At 33.7% G+C, this 12,820-nt stretch overlaps 1 protein-coding gene across 2 annotated transcripts in view; it reads right to left on the minus strand.

The window, feature by feature from the left end:
- Positions 1–95: 95 nt before the first annotated feature.
- Positions 96–12,820, minus strand: part of Bre1 (E3 ubiquitin-protein ligase Bre1) — a 30,025-nt gene continuing 17,300 nt past the window's right edge. The window contains exons 9-13 of one of the 2 annotated variants that reach the window (XM_072532285.1): positions 11,678–11,889; positions 10,242–10,395; positions 9,280–9,501; positions 4,415–4,739; positions 96–1,012 (exon numbers count right to left, since the gene is read on the minus strand). In XM_072532285.1, the coding sequence (XP_072388386.1) occupies positions 633–1,012; positions 4,415–4,739; positions 9,280–9,501; positions 10,242–10,395; positions 11,678–11,889 (1,293 nt within the window). In that variant the 3' untranslated portion in view covers positions 96–632. Of the gene's footprint in view, positions 1,013–4,414; positions 4,740–9,279; positions 9,511–10,241; positions 10,396–11,677; positions 11,890–12,820 lie in introns of both variants that reach the window. The other variant, XM_072532284.1, reaches the window with a different exon arrangement.

A 12,820-nucleotide genomic window follows, 5' to 3' on the forward strand; every position in this document is an offset into this window, starting at 1 on the left:
GGTCCATGCGATGTTGAGTTATGCGCTTACCAACCCATTTTGCGATTCATTTTTATATTATAGATAACTTGGTACACTCCATGAAATGAAACAACTTTTCTTATGAAACGAATCTTTACATGAATCACATAATTACATAGAAAAAATGGAACCAATAACTTATTCTTATATCTAATTCGCAGACAATACGTAGTTATTCCTTTAATTTCTTTCTCGATTAAAAAAAAATACTCGAAAAAACTATTGTTATATTCGTTCCATCGATTTTTACACGAGCTGTTAGTATTTAGAAGTTAAAAGAGACAGCAGATAGAAAGTGACGACTAGAATCACAAACAAAAGTTATACCAAAAAGGCGTCGTTATATAGAAGAATAAAGCAGATACACGGCTAAATATACCGATTCTATCCATGTAATTAGTATATACAGTTTACTTCTTTACTTTCTTCTTGATGCAGCTTTTTTGCAAAACTATTATTATAATAAAATAAATGCAATTCTAAAGATGCACAAAATTATCACATACTCCATTTAAATTCATTTAGAACTAAAACCAAGCACGAAAACTAAAGGAATATCTACATATTAGCTTAAAAATCAATAAATTACAAATAATAGTACTGGTAATCCACTAGTTAGATAAATACAGACGATGGTAGTCGTTAGCCCCAAAAGCACAATTACATTTAGGACATTTCCTCTGCCTTGTTTCATATCTAGTTTTAAGACAATCATAGCAGAATACATGGAAACATTTAGATAGTACGGCGTCTTTCCTCTTGACCTTGCAGGAGGGACACGTGAGGGTTTCTTTGTATTCGCGGATTTCTTCCATCATGACCTCGTCCAACGTGGTGCCGGCCAATTCCATCTTCTTCATTCTTTCTGCCTTTCGTTTTAATTGGGCTATTTCTTCTTGAAGGCGTTTGGTTTTGTAAGCTTCAGCTTCTAGCGAACTTGTTTTTTCGGCTACTACTTGTTGGGCTTCTTTCATTTGGGAATGATATTTTTCTGAAAGAAAAATTAGAGAAATTAGAAAAACAATTTGTCTAAATATTATTAATCCTAGAACATCAGATAAAATGTGAAAATTGTGAAAAGGTTACAAGGATAAAAAGAGTTACACAAGGTCATTCCTATGTTTACAATATTTTGAACATTGTTTTAAATTAAAAACAATAATATATTAAATCACTAAACACAGGAAAATTACGATCATATATATTTTTTTCATAACCTAATCGATTAATTAAATAAATTATAAAAACGCTACCGAGTTAGACCAGAGATGTAACGATTTTCCCAAGACACTCTTTGATACAGGTGTCTAACGACTGATTTTGATCAATTTGGTGATAATAAAATCTAATAAACTATATGCAAGCGATTAAACGCCATTTTTTACTTATAAATAATATACAGATAACGACATTGTTTTGTTGACCATAGGAATTAAGATTTATTGCAATCCCATCTCTAGAGTATATTTATTATAATGCTCTAAAACTAATTTTCTGGTTATTTTTTAGCCTTAATAGCAATACAAATAAATAAGTAAGTAAATAAGTAATACGCTTTATTGCTACTGAAAATTGTACAAATTTTATGGAAAAAGCTTAGAACAATAAGACAAGAAAGAAGAAAAAAATCAGAATAGGAATCGTTTGCACTTTTAATTAAAAATAAAAACAATAAAATTCTTCCAAACTTAAACATAAAAATTACTATCTAATTAAGAACCTACAAACTTCGTAAAATGTACCTAACAAAAAATAAAAATTGGGAAAGCGTATTAATGAATTAAGGGCTCAAATATTCCATCTCCTTGTGATAAACAGTAACCAAATCTGTCATACAGATTTCTCCTCATATTTTGGAGTAGGGCTGGTGTAATGCTTGCAGAGAAGTGAAGTATTTTTTCCCCTTAATTCGATTGGCTTTGTGGCCCTTTCAAACTGATGCCTATAAATGTTTTCTTTGAGAAAACTCCAAAAAAAGAAATAGTTAGGCGCTAAGTCACGGGATCTAGAGGGCCATTTAATTATACCGCGTGTACTTATCAGTCGATCAGGAAACGTTTGATTGAGGAAGTCAATAGTTGCCCTAGAGTTGTGAGTGGAATACTAATCCTGTTCGAAATAAACCTCCTGAAAATTAACGGGAAGGCGTCGTACTGCCGGAATGATCTCATTCTGTAAAAGTTGTAAATATTTGGGCCTGTTTAGGTTTCCATCGATAAAAAATGGACCGACAATATGGTAGCCTAACATCCCAGTCCAAATATTTAACTTTTGCGGATGCTGCGTTCGCACTGCAACACTGAGGTGCTTATTTTTCCGAGAATAATACCTTGCAACGGATGTATTGTGTTTTTAATGTAATGAAAATTAAGATTCGTCAGAAAATAAAATACTTTTTAAAAAGTGTACATTTTCATTCTGTTTATCTAACATAATTTCACAAAACTCCACATCCGCCTAAAGTTATCTTCAGGAAACAGTTCTTGTGTTGGTTATATCTTAAAACAGTGATACTCATTCCTTTTGGACAGTTCGATCATAAGCAATTTGTACACTATTGCAGGATTCACTAGCTTCCACAAAAGCACAAATATCAATATCCCTGTTTTGACGCTCCTCATCGACAGGTCTAATACGTGGTTCATTACCTTCATAACACTTTTTACAACAGTTTACACATCCCGAAGTTTGAAAATGTTTGATGGTATGTTTGTTTATATCACGGACGCATATTCTTTGATATTTTTCTTTGATTTAAGCCGCTCGATACTGCGTTTCAAACAAACATCCATTTAGATCGCTGAGAAAGTTTTGCCAGAAAGATAATTACGACACTCCCGCTGAGGCGTTGTCAAGAGCGATTGACTTCAGCGTTAGTCCAAATTTTACGTCAAATTTGTAATGTTTCTTGTTTTTCGTCCCTTTTCATGGAAAATAGGTAGTGTATTGTGGCAGTTAATGGTTCAGTTTCCATTTCCACATGTTCCATTTTCCTGTTTTTTAAGAAGCCCAGTTTAAAGTTTGTGGCCCAATTTCAACCTGAAATTTGTATGTCCCTGAGAAGCCGTTTCAGAATAACTTTTCATAGTATGTAGACGAATTTCTTCGTGTGGCAGAAAGTGTAAGCCCAGTTCTACCCCCAGAAATTTCAGTGAAGTCTAGTTTTCACCCCCAAAAGTAATTTAGTGAAATCAAGGTAACTTTTGTGTTTAAATTTTAAAGGAAAAATAAACATTTTTATTAATAATTGCTTTCATCATTTAAAAGCTTATTTCTTTATTTGTAATAATTTATTTCTGCCACAGATTATAGCACAGTAACAATTTACTGTAAGTATTGTAGTATCGGGTGTATGTAAACGGGTGTTGTAAACGGATAAGACATACTTAGTAAGTTTTTCTTCTTTGTTATTTTGGTATAAATCTTTGTAACTATTAATATAGTATTTTTGTGCCATTTATATTTGTAACTGTTTGTGGGTGAGATAACAATAAATGTTTAATTTATTTCTCTAAACCATTTTGCTTATTTATTTTAGAAAAGTCTACTAACTTCTCTTTTGTGTTTTTTAGGATGCTCTAGATATTTTAGCAGGAAGCCCGCCGCTGTATTATGGGCCAGGAATAGACGATACTGTGCGAGTATAAAAAGCTTTTTTTTAACGCGTTTTTCTAGGAATAATTTTATTTCAAGTCGGCGTTCACTGTATCTGAAAAACTACTTAATCGATCCTTCTCAAATTTTGCACAATTCTTTTATAGATAAATTACTAGGTCGCAACGTCGAGATATTGTTCATTTTGTTATAATTAATTTTACAGCATTAAGTTAGTCAAATTTTTTTGGAAAATTAAAAGAATTAGAATTTTTTACTTCTGAAATTTGAAAAAACAATAAAATGAACAATATCTTAACGTTGCGGCTAGGGAAACTCATATCGTTTTAGTTCTTTGTCAACAGATAATCCAGTTAGTTGCGATGAACACCGCAAAGTAACTATTTTTTCATCTTGGAAAAATAGCTGCCATTTACTCAATTTTTAATATTTTTGTACCAAAATTTCTGATAATACTCTTGAAATATTGTACTGTAATGTACTAATGTTATAAATACATATCTTAAACAATTAAAAAAAAACTTGAAAATATATGTTTAAAATATTTAAAATAAACCCTACCCCCTTAAGATGCGTACCGTTATTCCGTTCTATTTCGAATTAATACAATTTTAGGACAGTATTTATATGATACTAAAGAATTTTTTTTTGTTTTTACGAAATTTTTTTTAATTTAGTAAAAGTCCCCTTATTGCCATACATTCGGTAAAAATATTGTAGGGTATCTGTATAAAAGAAATTAACAAATAGAGAAAATTATAAATAACAATACACTTACCTAAATGAAGTTTCAAATCAGCAGCGGACTGCGCAGACTCTATAGCCTTCCTCTTGTGCATCTCCATAGCTTGTTGTCTAAGCGACAGCTCTTTCTCCACCGTTGCCAACGTATTTTGTAGTATCCGCTCTTTTTCTTCCAGCTTTCTGACAACTATATTAGCGGCATCTACCTGTGTCGTTAAGGTACCCACTTGCTCTTTCAAAACATCCTTCTCTTCCCTGGCCAGTTTGTGAAGTTGGTTAGACTTGATTCGTTCCGACATTAGTTTGAAATTTGCGTCGTCTTTTTCTCGAAGTTGTTGGATCAGTCTAGAGTTTTGTTCCTAGAAGTATATAAATGTATCGTTATAGATGATATGATTAGAACGACTTAGTGTGAAAATACGACAAGATGGTTTTAGAAAAATATTAAACAATAAAAATTTCACAAAGAACAGCTGAACAGCTACATATTAAAAAGTATTAAAGCTAAATAACAGTCTGAAATAAGGGAATCTATTGAAAATATATATAGTTACTAAGAAATATCATCGATAATAAATTATAAATGTAGATAAGAAAATAAAGTCAGAGAAAATATCTAAATATCCTCATCACAAATTTATTTTAATTGATGGCTCCAAAAGTTTCAATGGAGTAGTAACAGCTGCCATGTCTGAAAACAAAATTTCTGCCCTCCGCTTAGCTAAAGAATAAATCCTGGGACAATGAGTACAATGGAAAGCATCAAAAGTCATAAAAGAAACCAACATGAAAAAGAGGAAAATCAAAGAAGCAGCTATTATCTTACTTAATGAAGAAAAATGTGTAACAAACATTAATGCATTAATAGAAAGTCATCTACAATGACTTTCACTTTTCCCACTGTATACAGTGGGAAAAATGAAAGATTACCCATGAACGATCATATCAAGCACATACTTTGTATTTGCTGTCTTTTTCTATAAATAACAAACGAGAGAGATAGATTATTAAGTGCTGTCTACTAAGCAAAAACGTTATCCACGACATACGCAGTTGACATATTTCTAATTGACAGAGTGAGACGGCGATACAATTGTTAAACCTAGTTAGATTAATTTAGTAGAACATTTAAACTCTCACTTGACTATTTCTGTTCTTCTAACGTAATTCTTAGAAAAACATTCAACATGAGTAGAGATATTGATTGTATAAACTACTATTAGAGTAATCGTACTGGCCAACTATAATCTGACGGATTCGATTTCCCTGAAAACTGGTTTCACTGTCCAAAGTAAATTGTTTTATGTACCGTTTGTGTTAGGTTAGGTTCGCTTGAGTTTATAAATTTTAATAATCGGTCCTATTTACTTGAATAGAGCCCCTGAGCCCGGGCCCCTAAGTCAAACATGATAAAAAAGATTCTAACAGCGCAACCCGTGGGAATGAGAAGACGGGGTAGACCAAAGCTGAGGTGGATGGACGGGGTAACACAAGATGCCGAGAAGATCGGAGTCGGCAACTCGAAAATGAAAGCGAGGGACAGAATAGAATGGCGTAGAAAGCTTGAGAAGGTCGAGGCCCTCTAAGGGCTGTAGCACCAAGATGATGATGATGATTTACTTGAATAAACTCAGTTCTTTTAAGAACCATTTTGATACTATATTGTATTTTTGGTTTGGTAAGTATTTATTTAATTAAAATAGGTCAATAAGTAATCACCTGTCAATATGGTTAACTTTTGTCTATGAGTTCGCCAAACGTGTAAATGTTACGTTGATATTACTCAGACTTTTCAATCATAATGTTTGAAATTACAGATTACTATTATAAACAGCTTCACTACATACCCTAGAAATAGTACATTATCAAATAAATTTCTGTTGACCAATTTTATCTAATCCTCATTCACAAAATACGATTCTCTCTTAAAAATTTTCTTGAATTAATTCTGGGTGCAATTGAATACGGTAAGGGTGGATTCTGTTTTTGTAATAATTCTTTGCAAAGAGTAACAAGTGAGTTCTTTTTCTTTGGAAATACTCCATAAAATTGTACAGTGGAACCTCGATTATCCGTCTCTCTATTAACCGTCAGCTCTGTTAACCGTCAGCGTTCATACATAAATTATATTGTCTATATAACCAGCAGTCTATATACCGTCTGAAGCCGGTATGCTGCGAAGTGGCGATGGAAATATCACGTGCTCTTTTGTTCCTGCGAATACAACATCATTGATACAGCCAATGGATCAATTGGTCATTAAAACATTCAAAAAAAGATACAGAAAAAAATTTATTCAATACCTAGTTATGAAAGAGGAATATTCTTTGTCAGAATACTGGAAAGCATACAATTTAAAACATGCAGTCGACAATGCTGTGGATGCTTGGGCTGATGTTTCGAGAGTAACGCTGAAAAGAGCGTGGAATAAATTATAGCCTGAATCAACTCAAGATGAAAATGCTCCCGTGACAGCCGAGCGTGATGCGGTAACAAATGAAGTTATGGTTGGATCAACTGTTTTGTTTTCGTTGCTTAAAGATGACATAAACGAATGGTTAATTTGTGATGAGGACGCAAACGGCTATCGATTGCTGACAGAGGATGAAATCGTTGAAATGGCAATAGAGGCGGACGAAACATAGAATCTGACACAGACTTTGACGGTGGCGATGTTGATGATGCTATTGCAACTCACAAAGATTTGCGTAAAGAAGCTAGAAAAGCTGTATCGCACATACAAGAATTCATCGAGTGGTATTCTCGGCAAGAAGAAGCATATAAGGTAGATTTGTTGATTTTACGTCGATTAAGAAATCCATTCATTGCAAAATGTGAAGTAACAATAAAACAAAGATTTCGGAATATTTTAAATCAAATTGAGTCCACTGTACTAACATAAATCCCACTTATAATGTCAAATAAAACATACAAATAAAATTTGAGAGTTATACTATGATTTTTTTTAATGTTCTGTTAACCGTCTTTTCGATTATCCGTCATACCCTCGGTCCGGTGCCCTGACGGATAATCGAGGTTCCACTGTATGTGCATTTTCAGTAACTGCTAGAAAAACATTTATATCGTTTTCCTCTGTCACAGTACTTTTTGTTCGTTCGTATTTTTCATACATAACTGAACTGTTCGTTTTTTTTTCATACATAATTCTGTCAAAGCTTGCTGTTCTAGGTTGCTCTGAGGAAACCATTCATGATAAATTCTTTTTATTGCATGCCCTTAATATCCAGATCATATCTATCATTTCATCAACAGTAAAATATATCTTACCTAATTATGTAGTACGTTTATACACTAACAATTACAGTGAACTGTCAGTTTTAGACAATTCAGCCATGGCTTACTCACAATTTGTAAAAATTTAGACACCTAATTATTAATTTGCTTTGAAAAATGAAAATATCTGAAAAACCAATAAATTTAGACATAGGGAATATTAAATAAAAATTGAAGTATGATAATGGTACTTGTCGATAGTGACATAAAATACAGGGTGTTCTATTTCTATTTCTGAGAAAACTAATAACTATTTATGAAAAATTTAAACGCAGATTGAAAGAATACATTATTACTGAGGGCCGAAAGTCCCTGAAAACTTCTATAATGTTTATTTTAATAAGTTACAGGGGTGAAAAAGAAGAGAAAATTTAGTGTGATTTTTAATTTCAAATATCTCATTCAAAAAAACTTTTTGTTTATTCTAAGGGACTTTCGGCCCTTGGTAGTAATATAATCTTTCATTCTGCGTTTAAATTTTTCAAAAATATTTATTAGTTTTCTCAGGATTCTAAAAAAAAAGAATGCATTTAAAAAGCATTGGCCCGAAATTTTGCGCCTACGCTCTTAAAATTGAATATAACTTTGTAGGTACCCTATATAATATAACAAAACTTTATATTGTTGTGATGGGAAAGTAAAGAAGATTTCGAATACAACATAAAATACAGGGTATTCCATTAAAAAAAAGTTTAGAACATCCTGTAATATTCTAACTAATCTTGTAATGTGTTCCTCAAAGTTGCCCACAATTTTTGTTATCAACTTTTATTGCTATCACTTTATCACACTAATCAATCACCCTCATCAGTCGATCGGATAGCCAAGCGGGCTGGGCGGCTGGCTTCTCCTTCGCTTCACTGCGAGAGATGTCAGTTCGATCCCCAGCTCGGTGACAGAAAACAAAAAGGCTAACGCAGCAGTTTAAAATTCTAAAATGGATCTGCGGCTTAGTCTAGAATATGCTGGTATCTGATCGGCCTATGGTGGAGCAGTACGGCAATAGATAAGGGCTTGCGGCTCGGTGATACTCCTCCATAGATCCCTACCGGAAGGGCGTGTGCCGCCTAAATACCGGGTATATATATATATATATCAATCACCCTGTATATGTACCTCCACAAAACTCAAAAACTACGACCAAAATGATGTGAATACCAATTTTTTTAAATTATATCTCCCAAAACACAGGTATTACAAAAACACAATATTTTGCCCGTTAAAGGGTTAGGTTAAGGTGTATTTAAATAGTTACTGATATTTCTTCGATAAATCTAAAGTGGGTGATCGACGTGCGAGCCATAATACCGCAGTTTTAAGAACGACGGTTTTACTCGCGGCTCGTTGGTGCTGATCGACTAGCGAGCAAAACGGTCATTGTCAACCGTCCACAGCTAACATATTGTGTTCAGACAAGCCAAGTAAAAAATAAAAAAAACTGACGAACCGCGAGCCAGGCTCGTAGGTATATAAAACCGCGGTATTGCAATGATACACTGACGAGCTTTACCGACGAGCCACAAAACCCAGTTTTACTCGCCTGTCGATCATGGCCTTAAGAGTTATACTAAATATAAATATCAAGAAAGCATAATATTCATTTACCTGCATATCCTCGAAAGCTTGTCCAGTGACTTCCATCTCGTTCAAAAGAGCTTCTTCCTCCAACGATCCGACGAAAGGTCTTTGATGAACATTGTGACCGCCCCAGTTACCATCGCTCGGTTTTTGGTTTGCAACTTGTTTCTGAAGTTCGTATTTCTGTTCTTCCAATTGCTTGATCTTCTTTAGAGCTTCGTCTTCGGCCAGTTTTCTCTTATCGTCTCTCTTGATATCCTGCACATTGTATACAATTTGTTCAACTTATTTAAACAGGGTTTATATTATAAATATTTTACTCAGTTTTTCATAATATATACCTATATTTTATTTAATTATAAAGCATTAGAAAGAACGAATAAGAGACACTACAATAAAAAAAATGTAGAACCGTATGCTCAATTTCCATCGCTGCATTCGTTGTGTTAAGTGAAATATTATTATATTATTTATTAAAAAAATGGTGGCTTGTCAGCTATTCTTCTTTTTTCATATCGAGTACACAATAATACGCGACTTTCTGAAGGAAAGTCGCGTATTAATAAACAGGTTAATTTTTATTCCAAATGGGACATCTTTTAACATTAGACATCTGTCATTTGTCAATCTCCTCCCTTCTAGTACCACATACTTTTAAGTTTAAATGCGGAATATACCACGTATGGCACATTCTTAGGGAGGTATTTCGCTGAAGAAATCAGACATCCATGATTTTTTTTTTCATATTAACTCTATTCTTGTGAAAAGTTTATTGAAAGTGTTACACCTCTTAAAAACTAAATATAACACCTATCTTTTGCTAGTGTCAATTTCAAATTTTTCCCGTAACGTTAAAAACTGCATTAAAACGAAATTTGCAACATTAATAGGAAACTTTGTTAAATATAACTTAAATGAAATTAAATCAATTTTTTGAAAATATGTAAATAATACCTATAAATCATAGAAATATAATTAATTTTAACCACCTGCAACTTTTTCATCGTCTGCCGGAGCTCATCCAAATCGGTTCTCAATTTCTTCTCAGCTGCCATCAATTGCACCTTGTCCCTCTGCTCTTTGCTGACACCTTTGTACATGTCCAAAAGCAGCTTCATCTCCTTTTGTTCGTTCAACGCTTTCCTAAAATTTTCCAAAACAATTGTTATGTATATCAATGCAAAAAATTTTTTCCTATGTATTCTGTCACACACAGATTCTTTTTTACTAAACGAATGTAGAAAAAGAATAATATATGCTATAGTATTAAACTAAATCATAAATTACTAAAGGGCTAAGATACTAGAGCTAGAAATTACTAAAGATTATTTAGAATTCTACAATTTTAACATAACACACTAAATAGGCGAGGCAATGAAGCAGTACAAAGCCCAAAACCTACCAAATTTTTGCAGTGGGGCGAATCTCAATGAAACTTTTTGCATTCGATTCATATGAGTGTCAGAAAATTCTGTGAATAAAAAATGATCATGTGAAAATGAAAAATGGTAAATTTGTAATTCGGAAATAATTGCAATATTATTACTCGGGGATTTTTGGGGTCACTGAACACGAATGATTACGGCGATGGTCTCAGGGGTACCCAGTGCACCTGGTCCACGTCTCCTGTTATTCGAGAGTTTTGGGATTGCTAATCACGAATATCATGACGGTGATGGTCTCCGATACCCCTGCTGACCAGAGCGGGCCTTGTCTCCTGGATGTTTGCGAAAATTCGATACAAAATCAGTGCAAACTCGTTACTCGGGGTTTTTTAGTTTAGTCGCGGAACACTAATCCATGTCGGCGATGATGTGCGAAGCACCTGGTGTCAGGACATGCCTTGTCTCCAAGAGTTTTGTGAAAATTCAATACAAAATCAGTTCAAACTCTTTACTCGGAGGAGTTTAGAGTCGCTGATCAAGAATATCATAACAGTGATGGTCTCCGATGCACAAACTCCAGGATACCAGCCCTCTCCTGACCACAAGGTGCCTGACACACTATCGCCGACGTGATATTAGTGTCCAGCGACCACAAAAGCCATCAAGCAACGAGTTTCCAAAAAATTCCAAAAGACGAGGACCAAGTGCACCAGGTTTCTCGGTGAACATAGCCATCATGATATTGATGTTCAGTGACTCCAAAAAACCCCGAGTAGTAATATTTAACTCATTTCCGTCAATTCTTTCTTTACAAATTTACCATATTTCATCACTTCGAAACGCACTTTGAAAAACGCATTTTTCTTGTTCAATAATCCAATTTTCATTTCTACGTCATCATTTTTGTTTACAAAATTTCCTGACACACATAATCGAATACAAAAAGTTTCATTCAGATCCATTCTACTGCAAAAATTAAATTTAGTAGGATTATTGCTTCATTGCCTCGCCTAAAAATATACTTACTTAGAAGTACTTACTTAAGTTGATTCTTTAAATCTCTGACCAATTCATTCTCGGCTATTTTCGCTTCTTTCGCCTTCATGGCTTCTCTGTGATCTTTCTCAGCTTTAGGAACTACTTCTTTTTTCACTGTATTTTTGTCTTGTTTAGGAGCACCCTCTTTTTTAACACCAGGGGAATCGCTAGCGCCGGGATTTTGGTCTTTGTTTCCTTCCGCATCTTCAACTTGCTACAGAAAATGACAAAAAAATGATGTATTATCGGCAGTATTTTTGTAAAGCATGCGATAAATTTTCTTTTGAACAATTGTACTCATGAAATCCAAACAAGAAAGTTAAAAAAAATAACAAGAAATCGTAAATCCCCAATATATTCAAAAATAGTAGATAAAGACAATACGATACTCCTTGATACACAAGAGATACAAGAAATTTGGACAACCTATATTTCACATATCTTTTACGACAATGATACCGCCTTGCAGTTAGAAAACTAGCCAGAAACAAATCACCCGGAATAGATAATCTCTCAGCTGAACTATATAGAGAAATATGAAATATGAACTATATAAAATACCAGGCTGGTTTCAGAGGTGGTATATCGATATATCATCACATTGCAATCCTAAAACAAATTTTAGAAAAAACACTGGAATATAGCATTGATACTCATCACATATTTATAGACTACAAAGCAGCCTACGAATCTGTGAATAGAAGAGAAATGTTCAAAGCAATGAAAGAGCTAGAAATACCAAATCAGTTGGTAAATTTAACAAAACTAACTCTTGAAAAAGTTGAATGTAGAGTACGAATTCAGGGGGAACTGTCTGAACCTTTTAAAACAAATAACTGGCTGCGCCAGGGAGATCCTCTCTCCTGTATCTTGTCCAATCTGGCTCTGGAAAAAGTCATGCGTATATCACAAATCACAGCCACTGGTTCAATATATAATAAATAAGTATTAAATAAGTAGTAGCATTAAAAGAATTAGCTACAAAAATCGGTTTAATAATAAACACCAACAAAACGAAGTATATGAAAATAAGCACGCAACCACAAATCCTACGATCACTTGTTATAGAAAACGACGTCATCGAAGCAGTGAACGAATTTGTATACCTGGGAGCGCTCCTTAACATTGAAAATAATACTACCGCA

Source organism: Diabrotica undecimpunctata, chromosome 5, assembly GCF_040954645.1.
Source record: "Diabrotica undecimpunctata isolate CICGRU chromosome 5, icDiaUnde3, whole genome shotgun sequence".
In the NCBI taxonomy this organism is placed as follows: Eukaryota; Metazoa; Arthropoda; class Insecta; order Coleoptera; family Chrysomelidae; genus Diabrotica; species Diabrotica undecimpunctata.